Source organism: Elephas maximus, chromosome 2, assembly GCF_024166365.1.
Source record: "Elephas maximus indicus isolate mEleMax1 chromosome 2, mEleMax1 primary haplotype, whole genome shotgun sequence".
NCBI lineage: Eukaryota > Metazoa > Chordata > Mammalia > Proboscidea > Elephantidae > Elephas > Elephas maximus.
Window position 1 is genome coordinate 104,331,441 of NC_064820.1, and position 23,362 is coordinate 104,354,802.

Below are 23,362 nucleotides of genomic sequence, written 5' to 3' on the forward strand. Positions count from 1 at the left end.
TTGAAATATAACCTTGAAGCTATATGTGCTCCCCGAACACACCAAGAAGGAGTAGTGCAGTGAATGACTGGAGATAGAACAACTTTTTAAAAAACCCTACTCTTAGAAAAATCAATACTCTTAGAAAAATCAATAATCTAGAAAAGGAAAATGTTTGTTAGTGTAAAAGATACAGTTAATAAGGTTGAAGTAACTGATTATGGTAAACTTTAAGTGGTCAAAGTAAAAGATTATTTGAGGGAAGGTCCCAAGAACTTTGGAGAAAAAATATCATAAAGAATGTGTCAAATACAGGAGTAGCTACTGTACCTACCATTTACTTTGATCACAGTAAAATAGAACAAATTCTGTTTAAATAGAGAAATGTATAAATATCTTCCTAATAATACTGAAATCAAGAAATAAATCCAGAAAACCGAAAAATCCCATTGCCATCAAGTCGATTCTGACTCATAGCAACCCTATAGGACAGAGTAGAACTGCCCCATAAGGTTTCCAGGGAACAGCTGGTGGATTCAAATTGCCGACCTTTTGGTTGACAGCCAAATGCTTAACCGCAGAGCCACCAGAGCTCCAATAAATTCAAAACTGACTTTAAAAGTCGGTGATAAGATGTTACAGATTAAAATCTTTGAGAAGCAGACAAAGCAACAGTCACAAGCTACATTTATTATCATAAGTGCCTTCATCAATAATGAAGAAAAAGAAAAGCTTGATAAATCAACAGTTCATTGAATTTTAAATTTAAATTTCTAAAAGATGTAATAAAGTAACCACCAAACAAAAGTAGTTATAAGCGTACTGGAAGATAAAAATAACATTTTTAGTTAAATGTCAACAGTTGTTTCTTTTGAAATAACTAACACTTTACAAAATACTAGCAAATGTGAAAAAAAATCTTACAAATTAAATACAATTAAATTTTTAAATGAGAATATAACAATCAGGGTTAAGAGTTCAACTAAATTATTAATAATGCAAAGCCAACAGTTGAATTTTATAAATGCCTTACATTTGTGAAACACTGGCAAATAGAGAAAATACTACAAATAAAATAAATTTCAATTAAAATAAAATACAGTAGTCAGTATAAGAGAGCAACTAAATTATTAAAAAATACTATGTATGATAATTTTCCAAGAAATCTTTTAACAAAAACATAAAGCACTAGAATTCACAGAACCTAAACAAAAGTAACTATTCTCAAACTTTCCTTCCATCACAGGTTTAAAGATAACTCTTTTATGAGTTTAATTCTCAGGTACTTCCCATGTGACATAAAAATTTCCAAAAACATGGCCTTCTAGTTAGTTTCTTCTATAAATAATTAGTCCTAATCTTAAAACTTGACAGATAGAACAGCATCAGCTAAAGTCACTTATATCTGTAAATGTAAAAATTACTAACAGAATATAGCAGATTATTAAAGTATTTATCATTGTCAGAAAGTAAACATTCATTCAGCAGCCAGAAAATAATCACTATAACACAGTAGTATATAAAATAAAAACAAATAATTTTTTCCATATAAAAATATTTAAATTTATTATTCAACATTGAGAAGAAAAAAAATAAAACTGAAACCTCACACCATATACTAGAGTTTAAACAACAGTACTATATCATTTTGCATCTATTGTATTATCAAAATAAAAATATGTGATAAAAATCTAATGTTGGCAATCAAGGCCAGGGGGAAACAGGTATGCTCATTCATTGCTTCTGGCAGTATCATTCCTACAAATCTTTGAGAGAATAGTCTGGCAGAATATAGCCAGCACCATAAAAAGATCCTTCTAGAAATTATGTCAGAGCAATTAGTTAAAAAGAAGAAAACTGAAAGACTGGAAACAACTTAAATGTACAGCAGCGAATGTGTAAACAAACCATGAAACTCTACATTATTAGATGATCAGCATTTAGAATAATAACGAGTATGAAGTAGATATAGGAAATTGTGTTAAATAATATTCTGTGAAGGAAAGTAGCATAAAATTGCTTTTAAGATTATGAGTGACTGTGTCTCTATTTGGATCAAGAGAATAAACAGCTATAAAGCTATCTTAAGAGTTATATTTAAGTGATGACAATTGTGGACATAATTTTGTATACACCATATATTACTGATAAAAATAAACTTAATTTTTTACAAAAGAAATTTGAAGATGCCAAACTTTCTGCTGCCGTTTCTGAAGTGGTTTCCCAAACCCCAGCTTCAACCACCCACTCTGCAGCCCCACCCCCTAAGGCTTCGGTAAGCAACATCTTTATTTATTGTTTTATTTTTTTTTTTATTGTGGTAAAATATACACAACAAAACATACACCAATTCAACAAGTACTACGTGTATAATTCGGTGACATCAATCACACTCTTTAAGTTGTGTAACCATTCACCCTATTCTTTTCCAAATTATTCCACCACAGTTAACATAAACTGGGAGATATTTAGCAGCCCTGGCCGCACAATGGTTAAAGTGCTCAGCTGCTAACCAAAAGGTTGACAGTTCGAACCCACCAGCCACTTCACAGGAGAAAGATGTGACAGTATTCTCCCATAAAGACAGAAACCCTATGGGGCAGTTATACTCTGTACTATAGAGTAATAATCAGAACCTGGAATGTACGAAGTATGAATCTAGGAAAATTGGAAATCATCAAAAATGAAATGGAATGCATAAACGTTCATATCCTAGGCATTAGTGAGCTGAAATGGACTGGTATTGGCCATTTTCATTCGGACAATCATATAGTCTACTATGCTGGGAATGACAACTAAAAGAGGAATGGTGTTGCATTCGTTATACAAAAGAACGCTTCAAGATCTATCCTGAAGTACAGCGCTGTCAGTGATAGGATAATATCCATATGCCTACAAGGAAGACCAGTTAATATGACTATTATTCAAATCTACGCACCAACCACTATGGCCAAAGATGAAGAAATAGAAGATTTTTATCAGCTGCTGCAGTCTGAAATTGATCGAACATGCAATCAAGATGCATTGATAATTACTGGTAATTGGAACGCGAAAGTTGGAAACAAAGAAGAAGGATCAGTAGTTGGAAAATATGGCCTTGGTGATAGAAACAATGCCGGAGATCAAATGACAGAATTTTGCAAGACCAACGACTTCTACATTGCAAATACCTTCTTTCACCAACATAAACGGCGACTATGCACATGGACCTCGCCAGATGGAACACACAGAACTCAAATTGACTACATCTGTGGAAAGAGATGATGGAAAAGCTCAATATCATCAGTCAGAACAAGGCCAGGGGCCGACTGTGGAACCAGTCATCAATTGCTCGTATGCAAGTTCAAGCTGGAACTGAAGAAAATCAGACCAAGTCCACGAGAGCGGAAATATGACCTTGAGTGTATCCCACCTGAATTTAGAGACCATCTCAAGAATAGATTTGACGCATTGAACACTAGTGACCAAAGACCAGATGAGTTGTGGAATGACATCAAGGACATCATCCATGAAGAAAGCAAGACGTCACTGAAAAGAAAGAAAAGACTAAGATGGATGTCAGAGGAGACTCTGAAACTTGCTCTTGACCATTGAGCAGCTAAAGCAAAAGGAACAATTGATGAAGTAAAAGAACTGAACAGAAGATTTCAAAGGGCCTCTTGAGAAGACAGAGTAAAGTATTATAATGACATGTGCAAGGAGCTAGAGATGGAAAACCAAAAGGGAAGAACAGGCTCGGTGTTTCTCAAGCTGAACGAACTGAAGAAAAAATTCAAGCCTCGAGTTCCAAGAGTGAAGGATTCCATGGGGAAAATATTAAACGATGCAGGAAGCATCAAAAGAAGATGGAAGGAATACACAGAGTCATTATACCAAAAAGAATGAGTCGTTATTCAGCCATTTCAAGAGGTGGCATATGATGAGGAATCGATGGTACTGAAAGAAGAAGCCCAAGCTTCTCTGAAGGCACTGGCGAAAAACAAGGCTCCAGGAATTGATGAAATATCAATTGAGATGTTTCAACAAACAGATGCAGCGCTGGAGGTGCTCACTCGTCTATGCCAAGAAATATGGAAGACAGCTTCCTGGCCAACTGACTGTAAGAGATCCATATTTATGCCTATTCCCAAGAAAGGTGGTCCAACCAAATGTGGAAATTATAGAACAATATCATTAATATCACACGCAAGCAAAATTCTGCTGAAGATCATTCAAAACCGGCTGCAGCGGTATATCGACAGAGAACTGCCAGAAATTCAGGCCGGTTTCAGAAGAGGACGTGGAACCAGGGATATTATCGCTGATGTCAGATGGATCCTGGCTGAAAGCAGAGAATACCAGAAGGATGTTTACCTGTGTTTTATTGATTATGCAAAGGCATTCAACTGTGTGGATCATAACAAACTATGGATAACACTGCAAAGAATGGGAATTGCAGAATACTTAATTGTGCTCATGAGGAACCTTTACATGGATCAAGAGGCAGTTGTTGGGACAGAACAAGGGGATACTGATTGGTTTAAAGTCAGGAAAGGTGTGCGTCAGGGTTGTATTCTTTCACCATACCTATTTCATCTGTATGCCGAACAAATAATCCGAGAAGCTGGACTATATGAAGAAGAACGGGGCATCAGGATTGGAGGAAGACTCATTAACAACCTGCGTTATGCAGATGACACAACCTTGCTTGCTGAAAGTGAAGAGGACTTGAAGCACTTACTGATGAAGATCACAGACCACAGCCTTCAGTATGGATGACACCACAACATTAAAAAAACAAAAGTCCTCACAACTGGACCAGTGAGCAACATGATAAACGGAGAAAAGATAGAAATTGTCAAGGATTTCATTTTACTTGGATCCACAATCAACAGCCATGGAAGCAGGAGTTAAGAAATCAAAAGATGCATTGCATTGGGCAAATCTGCTGCAAAGGACCTCTTTAAAGTGTTGAAGAGCAAAGATGTCACCCTGAAGACTAAGGTGCACCTGACCCAAGCCATGGTATTTTCAATCTCATCATATGCATGTGAAAGCTGGACGATGAATAAGGAAGACCAAAGAAGAGTTGACGCCTTTGAATTGTGGTGTTGGCAAAGAATATTGAATGTACCATGGACTGCCAAAAGAACAAACAAATCTGTCTTGGAAGAAGTGCAGCCAGAATGCTCCTTAGAAGCAAGGATGGCGAGACTGCTTCTTACATACTTTGGACATGTTGTCAGGAGGGATCAGTCCCTGGAGAAAGACATCATGCTTGGCAGAGTACAGGGTCAGCAGAAAAGAAGAAGACCCTCAACGAGGTGGATTGACACAGTGGCTGCAACAATGAGGTCAAGCATAACGATTGTGAGGATGGCGTAGGACCGGGCAATGTTTCGTTCTGTTGTGCATAGGGTCGCTATGAGTCGGAACCGACTTGACGGCACCTAACAACAACAACATAGAGTTACTGTGAGTTGGAATTGACTCAATGGCAGCAGGTTTGGTTTGGGAGATAATTTATTTTTACAGCAACATTAAGAAGGAATACCCAAGGAAGAACACGGGGGGTCTGTTTAGAGCAAATGAAAACAAACAAAGGCACCTTTTCTTTCAGAATAACTAAGACCAGCAACTGGGGATGTGACAGAGAACCAAAACCCGTGGCCTTCAAATCTGTTCCAGCTCACAGCAACCCCACAGGGCTTCCAAGGCTGTGAATCTTTATGGAACCAGACTGCCACATCTTTCTCCCATTTAGCCACCGGTGGTTTCAAACCACCAGCCTTTCTGTTAGCAGTGGATTGCTTAACCACTGTGCCAGCAGGGCTCCTCAGGCAGATGACAGAGTACCTATGAATTGTTTAAATGAAACACCTTATGTTTAAAGTATTTGACACTCATCTGAGAAGTTTAATATTGTTGCTTTATTAAAATTGAAAGTACAACAGTGTATACTCAGATGTTTAGATTTTGAAAATATTTTAGCCTTCCTAATAATTCATTTTCTCCTCCTCTCTGTTTTTCCTGGCACGTGCTGTAATTTACAACCCATTATTTAAACTTCGGGTTTATTTTATGTAATTGCTGTGTTTGAGCTTCTCCCCACCCCACCCCCCCAAAAAATTCACAAACATCATGGAATAGCATTGTATTCCTCCCACTCACAGCAGTAAAAATTTGTTATTTTCATGCTGGTAATAGAAAAACCTCAGCATCAATATTGTTTTAATTATTTACATGTTCCGAGGCAAGGCTGTGGGACCAAAGCTTTTCCAGATTTTCCTTGATTAATTATCTGTGCAGTACCAAATTATACATTAGAGAGTGGTCCACTCCACATCAAAAGATGAAAGGATCGCCCCAAAGCACAGCCACCGCCTCCGGTTGAGCACAGTGCCTGGTTTGCTAGATGGAGATGAAGTAGCTTTAGTGAAGGCTGCTATGTTTCTTTTCCTTTTGATGTAGCATCAAAGCTTGCTTACTGCTGGAGTCTGAGCTTCTGGATAGATTTCCCTGCTGTTGTGTCAGCCTCAGGATCATCTGAAATTGTCCAGAGGCTCAGACGACCCAGCCCGCACAGGGCCCATGGGTAGATCCACCATCAGCAGCTATGACCCTGGTCTCCAGTGATACACTTAAAGCCAATAAAACGCTGTGTGTGCATGTGTGTTTGTGTGTGTGCACATGTATGTATGAGAGACAGAGAAAACACACCCAGGATGATCAAAGTCCTCCTGCAACAGAAAGAAGAACATGGATAACCTGGATGGCCATTTACACTTCTTAATAGTCATTAGAACTTCCACCCTGACTGAGGCTATTAGTAAGCATTAGCAAACAAAAGCCTTTGATTGTGTTTAGAGCCCCACTTTTCCCATCAGAGTTCAGTTTCAATTTAGTAATTATTAGTAATATTTATTAGTAACATGCGTATATGATGTTAATAATAAATATTAGTAATTAGTTATTTGAAGATATCACTGAAACTAGGCATAAGGTCTCATTTAAATGAATATACTTGGGAATCAAAGAGTAAATTATTATTACTGTCATAATTCATGTGAGTTTTCTTTGCTGGGAACATTACCAAACCAAACCTGTTGCCGTCGAGTTGCTATGCCACCAGGGTTTCCCTGGGGACGTTAGACAAGATTTAGTCACCAGCAATATATTTTTTTTAATATTCCAGAAGCCCAAACCAAGCACATTGCTGTCAGGTCAACTCTGACTCATAGTGACCCTATAGGACAAAGTATAACTGCCCCATAGGGTTTCCAAAGCAATAATCTTTACCGAAGCAGACTGCCACATCTTCCTCCCATGCAGCTGCTGGTGGGTTTGAATCCCTGACCTTTCAGTTAGCAGCTGAGTGCTTAATCACTGCACTACCAGGGCTTCTCCACCAGTGTTACATATATCAAAAGCATATTTTCTAAGAGCCAGATAGTAAAAGTACCCCAACAGGAAAAGCTTCTTCAGAAGGAAATGGAAGATCATGGCTATGACTGGGCATGATAGGGAAAAGGACCCATGTGTTCAGTCTCCTGACCAGGGTCCCTTTCACAGCTTAACATCGTGGTTTGAGGCAAATTACACAGCCTTTCTGAGCTTGCTTTCTTCTTCCTCCAAAAAAGCTTAGTTTACTCTGAGAGTCATTGAGAGTACCAAATAAACCTGGATAATGTATCAGAAAACATTTGGAAATTAACTGGAAGTTCTGTGCAGTGTAAGACAGAGCCCAGCATGGTGTCTTGTACAATGTAGATGTTATACACATTTTTTAAATTGAATTCGTTTACAGATGGAAGTCAATATTTAGAATGTATCATATTGAAAATGTTTTTAAAAAAACAAATCATCTTAGGATTTCACTATAATAATATATAATGTCATGCACTAACACGGGACAAGTATTCTTTTAAATACCTTTTCAATCATTTAATCCTCTCTGCACTTTATGAGTATAGGTCTTATTGTTAAATAACTTGCCTGAATCATACAGTAAATAAATGGTAGTGGAAATCAACTTTCGTTAACCTTGATCGTAATTGTTGTGGTGGCCCCGAATTTTTTTCTTCCCCCTAGAATACCAGCTCCCATTCCCATCTCCATCCCATCTACAGTTGAGCTTCCTGAGGGTGAAGAGAGAGACCCCCACCTGTTCAGAAAGTCTTTTAAGTCCTTTGAGCCCTCTCCCTCTCATGACACCAGATTGTCTCTGGGATTTTGTGGTCCAGGAAGTATTGGGAGGGCAGTGCTGAGCTCCCTGGCTTCCTACAGCCTGCCTGGGCCACATTTTGTACTTTGTGAAATGTACTCTTCAGTATCTGCTCTTAGGGTACAGCTGCAAAACCAAAGAAAACTGTCTGTTGCAAAATCCTGATTCCTAACCATTTCACATCAGCCTCTGTGAACTTTAGATTCAGTTTTACAATCATGTTTAATTTCTAAATGAAAGGAACATGATTGGTCCATTTGCCTTCAGAATCCCTCTCAGTCTAACCTGTTGGAGTGTGGCCCCTGACCCTGCCACTTAGCCTTCCAGAAAGCTCGCAGAGATTTTCACTAGGAGATGGGCAGGCATGGATGGAAGCAGGAGCACTATTCGGTTAGATGTTGCTGCTCATTCTCCCTCATCTTTTACTCTCAGCATTTCTTTCTCTGACCCTATCTACCCTTACCCTAGCCCCTGATGTCTTTATTTTATAAGAAAACAAGTCTCCTTCTGAGAAGAAGGGGCTCCTGCGCTGATTGCCTTTGATCTGCTGTGGCTAATCAGTGACTAATTCAGAATCATTTACTTTTTAGGAAAGTGACCACAAAAAACTCGACGATGCCCTGGATAAACTTTCTGACAGCCTAGGACAAAGACAGCCTGACCCAGATGAGAACAAACCAATGGAGGATAAAGTTAAGGTAAAATAGAAAAATCCAGAAATAAATGAAAATATAAGGCTTTTATACCATATGACACCCTAAACTCCACACTAAAGGAAAATGACTGCTTCTGACATTGTCACAAGTTAGGGAACAGCTGAATAACTTAACTCTGATTTCTCCTTCTCTTTGCTCAGCGTTGCATTTTTTTAATTTTCTCACTGAGGGTGATTATGGTGTGGAATCCAAAGGCAGTACTATTTGTACGACCAGACTTTGTCGGAAAAGCACAGCCATGCCTGTTAATTTTATTCTCTTCCCACATTAACTTTTCTTGGTTTTACCTGGTAGAAGGGACATCATATATATGCTGTACACACATGTGCATTTTTTAAGTTTACATGTTCTGTGCATATTAGTGGCAGATGTCACTATTTGGTGGATGTTTTCCTAGCAGCTTCTTCTCTATAGGCATAACTAAATCTGAGTACAAACTCCTACGTAAAGAGAGCGCTGGCTCAGGAGTTCAGCACTATATAGAGATGTGTCTGGAAGAAAAACCCTGGTGGTGCAGTGGTTGAAGCGATTGATTGCTAACGGAAAGGTTGGCGGTTCAAAACCACCAGTGGTTCCTCGGGAGAAGTATGTGGCAGTCTGCTTGGAAACCCTATGAAGCTGTTATGAGTCGGAATCAACTCGATGGCAGTGGGTTTTTTGTATGTGTTTGTGTGTGTGTGTGTGTGTGTGTGTGTGTGTCAGAAGGACACAGGCTGCTAACGCTACATATTTTATACTTAGCAATTCATATCAGCGGTCTGTATCATAGGTTGGAACCAGGAACTAACTTGTCTGACCAGCCAGACTCATGTCCCCAAAACAGAGCATTTCAGAGAATTCTCGGGTCTTGATTCTATCATTGTCACAGGAGAACTGATAAGAACTTATAGTTGAAAAATGAACTTAGAATGATGCAGAAAAATAGAATCCTTACTCACTTTAGGGGCATCACTGAGTCTGTGATGGAGACCAACCAGCCAAGCCCCAATGAAATGGAGATGCTGGGAGGCAGGTGTGACTTACTCAACAGCTGTTGCTTCTTCACCTGCAGCACAAGGAGCCTAATATGTCCAGTTCAAACTTGTTCCTCATCCTGTGAAATGTACCCCTCTGGTATATAAGTAGTCAAAATTATAAATATTACCTCTGTGTATGCCAAGGTATAACCCATTGCAGTGGAGTCGATTCTGACTCATAGTGACCCTATAGGACAGAGTAGAACTGCCCCATAGGGTTTCCAAGGAGCAATTGGTGGACTTGAACTGCCGACCTCTTAGTAGCCTAATGTTCAACCACTGCACCACCAGGGCATGTTGCTGTGTGTGCCATGGAGTCGGTTCCAACTCATAGCGACCCTGTGTCCCACAGAACCAAACACTGCCTGGTCATGCACCACCTTCACAATCATTATTCTTGAGCCCATTGTTGCAGCCACTGTGTCGATCGATCTCGTTGAGTGTCATCCTGTTTTTCGCTGACCCTCTACTTTACCAAGCTGATGTCCTTCTCCAGGGATTGGTCCCTCCTTATAACATGTCCAGAGTATGCAAGACGTGGTCTCACTATCCTTGCTTCTTAGGGAGCATTCTTGCTGTACTTCTTCCAAGGCAGATCTGTTTGTTCTTTTGGTAGTCCATGGTATGCTTAGTATTGTTCACCAACACAATTCAAAGGTGTCAATTCTTCTTTGGTCTTCCTTATTCATTGTCCAGCTTTTGTACGCGTATAAGGCGATTGAAAACGCAGTTTGTTTGTTGTTCTGTTGTTTATAAAACATAAAAACAGACCAAATGTTTCGCCTCATAAAGTACAATAAGTGCTGAACATGTCGTTTTAGAATGTATTCTCTAAGAGAAAGTGGAAATGCATATTAATTATACCTGTTCAATGTTTATAGGAAAAAGCTAAGGCTGAACATAGAGACAAGCTAGGAGAGAGAGATGACACTATCCCACCTGAATATAGACATCTCCTGGATGCTGACAACTGGGTAAATGAACGCAAATGGCTATGAGGGGCTACAGGAATTTTGTACCCTAGACTGGGTTTCTACTACAACACTTTTTTTTCTTAAACCTCACTTGAAATGAATAGGAGGTGCACTTTAACAGTAGCACAAAAATGTAACATGACAGTACTTTTAATGGGTCCCCAAAGCTGAAGAGCAGACTGCCTGGGATTCTGTTTAATATTTATTTGATCCAGTACTGATTTCTGTTCACTGTGCTGGGCATTGTTGTATAAAGAGAGCTGAGTAATATTCAGTCACTGAGAGATTCTAAGACAGGTAGGCAGAAGACTTCCTTTGCAGGAAAAGTTATAAAGATGACCGATGCTCTGGGATTCCAAAGGAAGCAAAGAGTCTCTCTCTTTAGGGAGAGCAGAAAAGAAGCAATTGTTGGAGTAATTAATTCAACAAGTAAGACACCTCCGAGACCTGGAGTCTCCCTTTCTCCCTTCTCTGCTACCACCAGCGCTGTTGATTGTGAGTGAAGACAGTCAAGCAAAATGGTCGTCCCAATAAGAAGTCCTGTTCCTCTGTCTAAATGTACTTTGTCAAGAAGTAGATGGTCTTTTGTCTCTGACTTGGAAGCCGGTTTTTCTTGGGTCTAGGTCAGCCTGGCCTGCTCTCTTTTTTTACTCAGCTCTTACTTCTAAGTCAATTAGAGGATAAATAACCCTTCCCAGGCCTCTTCATCAAATAAGAACAAGGAATTCCAAATTACACCCTTCTCTACTCTTTCTGTACTGATTATTTGGTGGGTAAAATGATCCCCTGGCTTAAGTAGTGCTATCGATGTAGTACTCTACTTACTTAGAAAACTAAGCAAAACGTAGAAAAGCAGTGTCTCCATTGTCAGAATCAATTATCCTTGCGTATGTTCAGTATTCCTCAGAATGGCAATTGTGCACCTTGTACAGAGTACTGGAATCCTCCCTGCTTTGATAGCACCCCCTGGCCCTTACCTTTGAAGACGGGAAAATCTCTGATGTGTTGTATTTGTAATCCTGTCTGAAAATAATCTAATTATCTGTATAGCCTTATGGTGCCTCAAGTCTTTCCGAAGTGTAACAAGCCATAGTAAATAAAAACACAAGTTACTTTCTTTGGTAACATTTTAAGTAGAATTATAACATAGTAGCATTTTTTTTTTTAGCAGAAACTTCCTAAATAGTGCCTCTTTCTTTCAAGACCAGACTGTCTTTCTTGCATTTTCCATAAGGCTATCAAAATGCTTATAAGAGCAGTAATTAAGCAGGGACTCAGGTGTATCAGTTATTGCAAACTATACCCCATTTTACTCAAGTCAAGTCATTGGGTAATAATTCTATAAATAATGACTACACCCAGGCAAACTTTACAAAGATCTATTTTTAACCGATAGTCTGCCTTGTTTTTAAGGGCAAACCAGGGGAGCCATCTACAAAGAAACCCAAGGAATCAAAGGTAAATACCATACTAGCGTGTTTTGATTTAAAAAAAAAAAAAATTAATTCTAGATACAGCTTTATTTTTTATTAAACAAAAGAAAATTTACTGAATGCATACCCTATGCTTGGTACTATGTCAAGGTATGTACGTTAGAGAGACAGAGTGTGTATAATTTATCTAATTTAGTCCTCACCAGAAAGGCAGGACAATATTAAGAAATAAGAAAGGCAGGACAATAGTCCAGATTAGGAAACTGAGGCTCAGAGAAAACTAAGTAACCTGTATAAAAGCAGAAGAAAATAAAACTATCAAGATTTTTCTTTACTGCGTGTGCATTATCGTTAGGAAAAGAATGTCATCGTTTTTTTTTTTTTTTAATAAACATCCTTTATTCTTAAATGATGTCAGGAAATGTCCTACATAGCACTTTGGCCTTATGCTTCTTCACTGGTAACTCTTTCTGTTTAAGAAACCTGGGGATGACCGAGACCCCATTGATGCCCTATCAGGGGATTTTGACAGCAGCCCCTCAACTACAGACACCTCACCGAACACAGCAAAGGTACTTTTTCATACTGACTTTGTTTAAACGTGCGTGTGTGTACATATATCTAATATTTATACTATAAACTGAATAGAGAACTTGAAAATAGAGAAAAGGAAAACCATAATTCCACTACTCCCACAAACACTACTATTGTTTGGTATTTTCTCTTTATCTTTTTCCATATGTATATATTTTACATAGTTGTATTTATTTACAGTCCATATATAAGTACATTAAGGAGCCCGATGGCACAGTCTCGGTTAAGTGCTTGGTTGCCAACTGAAAGTTCAGTAGTTTAAACCCATCAGCCACTCCATGGGAGAAAGATATGGCAGTCTGCTTCCCTAAGGATTAAAAAAAACCAAACCTGTTACCATCGAGTGGATTCTGACACATAACGACCTTATAGGACAGAGTAGAGCTGCCCCACAGGGTTTCCAGGGAGCAGCTTGTAGATTCGAAATGCCACGTAGATTCAAACTGCTGACCTTTTGGTTAGCAGCCAAGCTCTTAGCCAAGCAGCCAAGCTCTTAAACCCGATGGGGGCAGTTCTACTCTGTCCTATAGGGTCACTATGAATAGGAATAGACTTGACAGCACACAACAACATATAACTACATTGCTTAATGTTATTTCATAAATGTTTTTCACGTTGCTGTATAATCTTCCTAATGGTCAGTTTTGATTGCCACACTATATTGTTGTGTGACAATAATGCTATGCCTTTAATGTCATCCTGTGTTCATTTAAAACGAGACAGTCCCTAACTACACCACACCTCGTTGTTTCCATGTGCCATCTGGGGCTTCTCTGCTTCGCCCAGCCAGCTGACTCTCCTGCTCATTCCTCAGGACCCCGCTTCAAGTATCAGCTCCCTCAAGAAGATTTCTCTTACTGCTGCTCCCTTCCAGGCGTCTCCTCCATGGTCTCCTCATACTCTGGGTTACCTGTCTTTACATGTGTATTCCACCACTAGGCTGCGTACTTTATACAGTAATTATGTCTTCCACCTCTGTGTGCTCAGCATTAGCAAAATGCCTGGTACAGACTTGGTGCTCAAAACGTGATTAAAAGTGAATGTAATGAAAAAACAAATGTGTATTTCAACAAGTGTGGGACAGTTTACCTGTATACCACCCTCACAAATAGAAAATGAGTACCCTTCATTTTCAGAAGAATTAATACCTTAGATCACAGTTCGTGCTGTTTTGGCTGTCTTTAAGCCTAACTCTCAATCATTGAATTGTCAGTCCTTCCTGTGTAGGATGATTTAATTCCTAGACCACTTCTACATCCTGCTTCTCACTCCTGTTGTTGTTGTTAGGTGCCATCTAGTCAGTTTCAACTCATAGTGACCCTATATACAACAAAACAAAACACTATTTAGGAGTTTCTCACTCCTAGAAACTTCTAAATGATGTCTTGTTGGTGAATGGACTTCATATGTGACCTGTCCCAGGTCTCTGATTATTTCCATTGTTATATTTCTTCTCCATAACACTGAAGAAGTGTCCTGTTTTTGCTCTATTTGTACATAAAAACCAGTCCCAAAAGAGTCAAGCTCCATTTTGATGAGCAAAATAAGGTCCGAATGAATCGTGCATCACAGAAATTGGCAGAGAACATCAGTGTGACCCACATAACAACATTATTTCCCTCCTTGTTTTTATTCTCCTTTCTTTCTACCTGAAAAACTTCTGTGTACATTCACCATTGTTCAAAAAATCGTGACTGAAACACCCAAAGTTTTCCATGATTCACTTAAATTGGAGATTGCCAGGCTACTAAAAAGAATAATTTGGATTAATTTGAATGCAAGCCAGTAGTTAATTGCTGGCTGGATTGATGATAGCAATAGCCTCAATACATTTCCTTTGCTTTAGGACAAAGACAAGAAGACTGATTCCAGCACCAAAGCACCCAAGAATGAGGATGAATCAAAGGAGTCAGCAAAGGTAAGTAAGTATACAGTAAGTCAGTTGAGCACTTACGTCGAGTGGGATTTATTGTTTTAGTGATTTAGCTTCTTATTGGAATCTATTTAAACTAAAAGATTATTTATGCACTGTCTGCTACCATGGAAGCCCTGGTGGTGTAGTGATTAAGAGCTCCAGCTGCTAACCAAAAGGTTGGCAGTTCAGATCCACCAGGGACTCCCTGGAAACTCTATGGGGCAGTTCTACTGTGTCCTATAGGGTCACAATGAGTTGTAATCGACTGGATGGCAATGGGTATCTCCTAGCATGTCTTGCAAAAGAAATTGAATTTTTAAAGACAACTGTTGCTTAAGTAACTGATGCTTGAGAAATTTAAATGAATGTTCTTAACCCAGTTCAAGTTACCTACCTTCCTCACCATTGTTATTTCACACCATAAAATGAAAACCAAACCCCTTGCTTTCAAGTCAATTCTGACTCATAGAGACCCTATATGCAACAGAACAAAACACTGTTTAGGAGTTTCTCACTCCTAGAAACTTCTAAATGATGTCTTGTTGGTGAATGGACTTCATATGTGACCTGTCCCAGGTCTCTGATTATTTCCATTGTTATATTTCTTCTCCATAACACTGAAGAAGTGTCCTGTTTTTGCTCTATTTGTACATAAAAACCAGTCCCAAAAGAGTCAAGCTCCATTTTGATGAGCAAAATAAGGTCCAAACGAATCGTGCATCACAGAAATTGGCAGAGAACATCAGTGTGACCCACATAACAACATTATTTCCCTCCTCGTTTTTATTCTCCTTTCTACCTGAAACACTTCTGTGTACATTCACCATTGTTCAAAAAATCATGACTAAAACACCCAAAGTTTTCCGTGATTCACTTAAATTGAAGATCACCAGGCTACTAAAAAGAATAATTTAGATTAATTTGAATGCAAGCCAGTAGTTAATTGCTGGCTGGATTGATGAAAGCAATAGCCTCAATGCATTTCCTTTGCTTTAGGACAAAGACAAGAAGACTGATTCCAGCACCAAAGCACCTAGGAATGAGGATGAATCAAAGGAGTCAGCAAAGGTAAGTATACAGTAAGTCAGTTTAGCACTTACGTCGAGTGGGATTTATTGTTTTAGTGATTTAGCTTCTTATTGGAATCTATTTAAACTAAAAGATTATTTATGCACTGTCTGCTACCATGGAAGCCCTGGTGGTGTAGTGATTAAGAGCTCCAGCTGCTAACCAAAAGGTTGGCAGTTCAGATCCACCAGGGACTCCCTGGAAACTCTATGGGGCAGTTCTACTGTGTCCTATAGGGTCACAATGAGTTGTAATCGACTGGATGGCAATGGGTATCTCCTAGCATGTCTTGCAAAAGAAATTGAATTTTTAAAGACAACTGTTGCTTAAGTAACTGATGCTTGAGAAATGTAATGAATGTTCTTAACCCAGTTCAAGTTACCTACCTTCCTCACCATTGTTATTTCACACCATAAAATGAAAACCAAACCCCTTGCCTTCAAGTCAATTCTGACTCATAGCGACCCTATGGGACAGGGTAGAACTTCCCCCATAGAGTTTCCAAGGAGCACCTGGTAGATTCGAACTGCTGACCTTTTGGTTAGTACCTGTAGCTCTTAACCACTATGCCACCAGCGTTTCCGAAACACACCATAGTATGTAGTTTATATATATTTTAGAATATAGAAGTAGCATATAGGATTAGGGGGGAAACTTAGAGTTTCCGTGATTTGGTATATTTATTGGACAACATGTGAGAGGGAGATGGACTATTGGTACGTAAGTTTTCACATTGCTCTAGAAAGTAGGACTGAGGCTGATAAGGGAAGTTATAGGTTCCAGTTTTTGATAGTTGGCTATTAAAAGCACAACATTTGGGAGCTTCCTTCTACTAAAATTACTCAAGCTATGGTCAGGAATAGATGCTGGACTATACAACGTCTAGGTCCCGTCCAATTCCAAGAACAGATGTTTCACATCACTGTGATTATGGATCCCCCACTGTAATGAGAAATTAAAGGTGCAGCTTTAAAGTCCAGTTGCATCAAAATGCTTAAAAGCAAGACAGTTAAATCATCCTATAGTAGGATGCAAGAAACAGGATAGTTGACAGTTACTCATCTCATTGTATCCCAAATAAATATCTGCTTATTAATTTCACTTACACAAAGTATATGATCAACCCTTATACAAAAATAGGAAGCATAATAACCCTGTATGATGGATGGGTTAGCAGGTCAGCTACCAGTACCCTGAGTACCAGAAAAAGATGGATCGCTGTTGAGTGATCAAACACCGCCAGGTGAGAACACCTGTGTATGTTTTTTCCTTACCTACCACTAAAAAAAAAAAAAAAAAAAATTTTTTTTTTTTTTTTACCACTAGCATCAAAAAAAAAAGAGAGAGAGAGATAATTAGGATCCCTTAAGGTTACTTTTAGCTTATAAACTTAAAAACAAAGAACTCAGTGTTTTGGCCAAATGAGGAGGAGGAACTTTTATTCTGAGAAGTTCATCTCCTCCTGAACCTCTTCTAATTGGTAAGTTTTTTATACTTAATTCAGAAAAAAGCGAGCTCATTGATGGTTCTGCTTTCCCTTTTAGGCAAAGGAGGAAGCTTCCAAGCCAAAAGCAGATAAAAAAGATGAAAGTTAAAGTTTACAGTATTTGGTAAGTTGGGTATTTGTTCTAAACGCAAACAGTTGTGCCTTCCACTAACCTATGTGTTCTAGCTGAGAGAGGACCTATGCCTACCTGTTGAGTATTTCATACTGTGTATTGTTGGCATAAAATGTACATTTCAAAATCTGTAACTGGTCAGTCTCTGAAAAGCACTAAATGGGATTGTGCTGCAGAAATGCTTGAAAACATTAATCTTTTAGTTAAGATGATTTTAAAATATTAGGCCAGGCTATTAAAGAAAATAGCCATTTAAGGCTAATTGAATCTTTGAAATCCAAGTACTCATGACTGCAGGTTATTGTTGGCAAAGCAAAGCAAAGGTAGCTTATTACAACTTGTAATGAAATGTCCTCCTTAATCTACTGATTTTGCTCAACATACCAAGACATGGTGGTGTGCAAAGAAGTACCCTTTAGGGTCTGGTGGAAACTACAGGGTTTTTAGAACCAAGGGCAAAGGAAAAGATTGACCACTTTTATTCTTCTTGGTTTGGAAAGTAAAGTACTGTATATGGTTCTACTTTATGGCAATTGAAGAGATCTGAGGGATGAGGGAATCTCAGCTCTAGCTTGACAGCTGGGCCCTTGTCTTAAATCTCCTTAGAGAGGAGAGGTCTTACTCTAAGCCGTGAAAGCATACAACAACCAATTGATCACTTTACTGAAACCTAAAAGAAATCAAAACATAGGTTAAATGGGGTTAGGCTCTCTCACCATAATCCATTTCTATTTCATATAAAGAAGGCAGTATGCTTGTTAGAGCTGCTTCAAAGATTTTTCCCAGTACTTTTTTAAAACTTTCTGTTAATAATCCACATCTGCTTATGGGAAATCCCTTCTTATCACCTGTTATATAATGCTTTTGATACACAGTATGTTTATAATGAAAATTACGTATATCAAATGGCTCACTGGATTGTTCTGTTTTAAGGTATCTGCATATAAAGTCTTCAGCTGGTGGATGGTGACTTTTGAAAAACAAATGGCTTTGACAACAAACAACTTTTTCTGGGTGGCTTCTAGACTGGTATTTGTTGAGTCTTTGGATATCCCAAACATTGGTTTGTTATTCTTTTCCAGGAAAGAAATTGAATTTCTCTGGTTTTCCTGTGTTATTGTCCTGTGTATTGATAATCTTTGAACTTTTTAAAAATTGCCTTCAGTTGGGAGAGAAAGGAAGCTTTATATTTGTAAGAAATATATTTGATGATTTGATAAAAGTTTCTTAAAGCAACACACACTCAAAAACAAAAAAAAACTTTGCAAACTTTTGCACATCCTATACACAGCGCCTGTAAATCTCATTCATATTTTCTGTTTGCACTTAATTTTTTACTTTTTTTTTTTTAGCATTTGGCAAACAATGCGTTAAACATCTTTCAATGTTCTGATTTCTCATTATCCCCTTTCCCCCTGGGCTTTTGAATTGTATTTGATGTTTCTTTGGGTTAATGTTTATATGGTAAGTCAAACATAAGATATTGTACATTGGGCACATATCTCCTCTTGGGCTGCCAATAACAAATTAATGATAGATAACCAGACAGACCAGTAAGCACCAAGCCCTTTTTAGCTTGTACTCTTCCTTGCCAGGGGTCAGGACTTCCACACACCTTATAGTCAGCACAAAACACACTGAGACTTGAATCAAGTCATCAGAAGAGCAAAATGCAGACTATATAAGCCACTGTATAGCAAGTTCCAAGAATAAGAAATAAAATCTAATTCTTAGGATATTCATATGGCTTGAACTCTGTTGTTTATCGTGTCATTCAGCTGTGCTTTCTGTTCTCTACACATAAAATCTGAGCAGCAATTGTTTGCTTAGAGCCATTGCCACATTGGGGTTTGCAGGTATAGCATCTGGCTTTATGAGAATTAAGCTCAGCAAGTGTAAAAACAAACTTCTACTTTAAAAAAAAAAGTGATATATATCTAAAATTCTGCTTTTCCCTCACAGCAGTTTAAGAACTAGACTCTGATATCCTACAACTGTGGTTTCTTAGCTCTTTCAGTAATGAAGTTTATGAACGTAGCGCTGATATCATTGATGGAATTTTGATGAATATGTAACTTCATCTCCCTGGTAGTGACTGCAGGAAAAGAGGTCAGGTACATACTATAAAACAAATTTGGAATTCCTTGTGTCCAGAGAGCTGCACTTTCCTTAGCATCTGTTTAAAGCTTTTTTATTAGGATTTAGCTGACATCACTGGAAATAACTAATATCACCAATACTGTCCATGGGGAAGTGGGGCAGGGAAAAATAATTTTGCTTGTGGGGGTGGTCAAATTTTGCTAATACTCTAAAATTAACTCTCAAAATCATGCACAAGCCCATGGGATTTCAAGCTCTACCATTTAAGAATGCTATGTCTCTTTTCCATCAGAGATACAGTCATTATTCTATTACTGAGTCTGAGAAATTTGAGACAGTGTTATGGTAGCTAAACGGACTTTTCAAGCACTAACAAGAAAGTAAAAAACTCTTCCCGAGGGGTTCGTGCAGTTGGTTAAGTGATGCGGCTGCTAACCAAAGGGTCAGCAGTTCAGATCTACCAGCCACTCCTTGGAAACCCTATGGGGCAGTTCTGCTCTGTCCTGTAGGCTTGTTGTGGGTCAAAATCAACTAGACCGCAAGGGTTTTGTGTTTTGTTTTATGGGAGGGCTTTTTTTTTTTTTTTTACTAAGTATCTAATTTCCCCACTTGGGCAGTAAGATTTTTTTTTTTCCTCAAGTGTTTAAAAAAAGATTTTGAAATCTTTGACCTTGACTGATATATTTGCAAGGCTATGGATGCAGTATTTCTAATTTCCATGCATATATAGAAGTATTTTTAAATGACATACTAAAATCCAAAGATTCAAGAAACATTTGAGGCACTCCGAATCAGGACATCAAACTGGTTTGTTCTGGTTCAAACCTTTGCTGACAGATTTGCATTTCTAACAAGTTACACGTAAGAATCACCCACGAATCTTATTAGAAATGTAGATTCTGATTCAGTATATCTGGGGTGGAAATGCAAATTCTCAAAGGGGAACTTGTTAGAAATTCATATTTTAAGCAGGGGTTTGAACCAGACCAAACTAGGTGGTGGAGTGGTTAAGTGCTACAGCTGCTAACCAAGAGGTTGGCAGTTTGACTCCACCAGGCGGTCCTTGGAAACTCTATCCGGCAGTTCTGCTCTGTCCTATGGGGTCACTATGAGTCAGAATCGACTTGACAGCAGTGTGTTTTTTTGGTTTTAAACTGGGTGGAAGCCCTACTCTCAATATGCCTTCTTGTTAATTAGAAATGTCTTGAGGATTTGGGTATTTGCTGGTGATTATGACTTCAGTAAATTTTATAGGATCTAAATCAGTCCTTTTTTACCCATCTAATTAGAAGGAAATAATTGCAAATATATGCTTGGAGGTAAAACAGACAACTTTTTATTACTAAAAAAGTTTCTGCACATGGTCGTGGCAATGTTGTATCTGTTTAGAAAATGGACTTTACCAAAGCAAATAAAGATAGGTTTCTCAGATGACCAAAACTGAAAAAGCAGTATTTTCATGTTTCAGTAATCAAGATATAAAATACAATTAAAGCTAACTATTTTACATTAAAATTTTGGCTGTGTTTGTTTTCAGAAGGAAAATGCTGGGGATTAAAATTATCAGTAATATCAGTTTTATTTCTCAAACCATTAACCACAAAAGATATAATGGCATTGTGAACAAATTTATGTCCAGAAAAGTCACTCTATCCCATAGTCTATTAGAGCAACACATTTTGACATTTTTTCATATAATTTTCCTTTATCTTGAACATTTTGCCATATATTCAAAAATTCCATATAAGTCTTCAGACACAAGGAATACATTGTTCTCAGGGGCTGACGTAAGTAAATATTTTCAGTTTCACGATATTTATTGGTTTTTCTACAATGACTTATCTAAGGTGGCAGTCAGTGCCAATGACATGTTATTTAAGAGTTGTAAACTAGGCCAAATAAGGATCGGGAAGAGAAGGGCATCACCTTCTTGCCTAAGGGTCGACACTTCTCAGGTACAACTTCAAAGGAAAGGTGTTTCTTTCCTGTAGACCAGAATGTACTCTGCTTTTTCGGAAGGGACAGTGAGGAACTAAATCACGCACTCAATTTAGGATTATCTGAAGGGGATCCTGTAAAAGGATTTTTTACAAGGGTGTGGGCAGGGTGTGTGGAAACCACAAGTATAGCTGGGACTCTAAAAAGCCAGGCTCCCATTGTGGCACCTAGTCCAGAAGGGATGAGGAGGAAGCACTTACAGAACCCTGAGAAGGAGAAGTCTGTGAGGAGAAGAGGCCCCTTCTCAGGAGCTGAGACCTTCGGTGGGGGCCAGCCTGAGGCACCCCACGCGGGAACCAGGGGAATAAATAATCCATCATCTACACTCTCTACCCCTACCCCCAGCCCCAGTCTCCTTCTGGAACTCCCCATTTGGCCAGAAGCCAAAAGGCAAGGATGCCTAATGGCTTGGTGCATAAGTCGGTCATCAACATGGTGCAGGGAACAGGAGGGAGGAAAGTGGGTCTGGAGGGGCCAACAGGAGAGTTCTAGCACAGGCACATTCTGTCTTAGTCATTGATCCAGGTGTTCACTGCTCAGTATTACTCATTATTCAAAGCCTCAAGGAGATTAATGAAACTGCTTATGGAAAAACACTTTGAGGGCGTATTTGGAGACTGCTGGGCTTAAGTATAAAATACACTGTGAAGTGGATAAGGTACCTTCACCTCCATGGGAGGGAATCCACCACTTGGGTGTACGAACATGTCAAGGCAACACCTGTAGACAAACACATGGTAGCAATAATCCATTGATGAAAAAACTGAACAGCCGATCTTTTCACAGGAATAGTCAAGTGAATACAGAGTTGAAGGAAAACGAAGTATCTCCAGCTGGAGCCAAAACCATATCTAGTTTGAAAATGTTCACATTCAACAAAATTTGGATGACTATAGATCACAGGAACCTGGCAGGGAATGTACCGTTACAGCCCAAGGTTTTCATTTTGTAACCACACTCTGATCTTATCGAAATTCTTATCCATCCAACGTATGTTTTCCTCAATAATTTCAATTGTTTGTTGGACACAACGGAGCTGAGAACCATTTTCTTTCAAAGAGCTGAAGAATCCTTTTACCTTGTAAGGGGAAAAAAAAAAATTTGCCTTATTACAGTAAGTAAATAAAAGTAACTTCAGGCTAGTTAAAAGAAAACTGAAGACAAAATTCCAGCATTTGTCAAAATTCCATACGGAAGGCAGCCCCAGGTGTCTGGATACAATTATGTACACATAAACTTAAGCTAAATGAGCTCATGCCTCATGATGTCAGGTTTTGTGTTTTTTTTCCTGCAGCTCCTATTTATTCACAGTTGACAGACTCTCAAAAACGTCACTGTTTCGACTGTTTACCATCTTTATAATTAAGGCTTAATTGTGTCTAGTTAATGCATATTCTGTTATATACACACAGATGCGAACTTAATTTTTTTAAGCACGGTATCTAAAAAGCAAAACGTGGACAGTATCTTCTTTGCCAAGCAAAACAGCTCCAACCACCTAAGTGCAGCCTTTCCCCATGGGCCTGGCCTTGTCTGTTATTATACAAACACTGTGGGGAGTGGGGTTCTTAGCGAGTTATGGTCGTAAGACCCCAAACCTTGCCAAATTTTTATCCTAATCCACAATCCATGTATTGTTCCCTCAAGACAGACTACACAAAGTTGTGCATGATTTTAAAGAGAGAAGAGGTCACTGACTCTCCAAAAATCTCTCTGCACTTGCTTCGTCCTTGGGCACCTTAATCCC

General features: G+C 38.7%; 2 protein-coding genes across 17 annotated transcripts in view; one reads left to right on the forward strand and one right to left on the reverse strand.

Moving 5' to 3' along the window:
- The window catches only part of CAST (calpastatin), a 128,606-nt gene extending 109,347 nt beyond the window's left edge, over positions 1 to 19,259 (forward strand). For 12 of the 15 annotated variants that reach the window (XM_049869491.1, XM_049869424.1, XM_049869388.1 and 9 more), the window contains 9 exons: positions 2,156 to 2,254; positions 8,773 to 8,880; positions 10,796 to 10,888; positions 12,302 to 12,346; positions 12,801 to 12,893; positions 14,762 to 14,833; positions 15,827 to 15,898; positions 17,443 to 17,508; positions 18,451 to 19,259. In XM_049869491.1, the coding sequence (XP_049725448.1) occupies positions 2,156 to 2,254; positions 8,773 to 8,880; positions 10,796 to 10,888; positions 12,302 to 12,346; positions 12,801 to 12,893; positions 14,762 to 14,833; positions 15,827 to 15,898; positions 17,443 to 17,493 (633 nt within the window). In that variant the 3' untranslated portion in view covers positions 17,494 to 17,508; positions 18,451 to 19,259. The remainder of the gene's footprint in view (positions 1 to 2,155; positions 2,255 to 8,772; positions 8,881 to 10,795; positions 10,889 to 12,301; positions 12,347 to 12,800; positions 12,894 to 14,761; positions 14,834 to 15,826; positions 15,899 to 17,442; positions 17,509 to 18,450) is intronic. The other 3 variants (XM_049869442.1, XM_049869508.1, XM_049869433.1) reach the window with 2 other exon arrangements.
- Positions 19,260 to 20,930: 1,671 nt separating this feature from the next.
- ERAP1 (endoplasmic reticulum aminopeptidase 1) overlaps positions 20,931 to 23,362 on the reverse strand; it is a 37,221-nt gene continuing 34,789 nt past the window's right edge. For both annotated transcript variants that reach the window (XM_049869373.1, XM_049869363.1), the window contains one exon: positions 20,931 to 22,693. In XM_049869373.1, the coding sequence (XP_049725330.1) occupies positions 22,541 to 22,693 (153 nt within the window). In that variant the 3' untranslated portion in view covers positions 20,931 to 22,540. The remainder of the gene's footprint in view (positions 22,694 to 23,362) is intronic.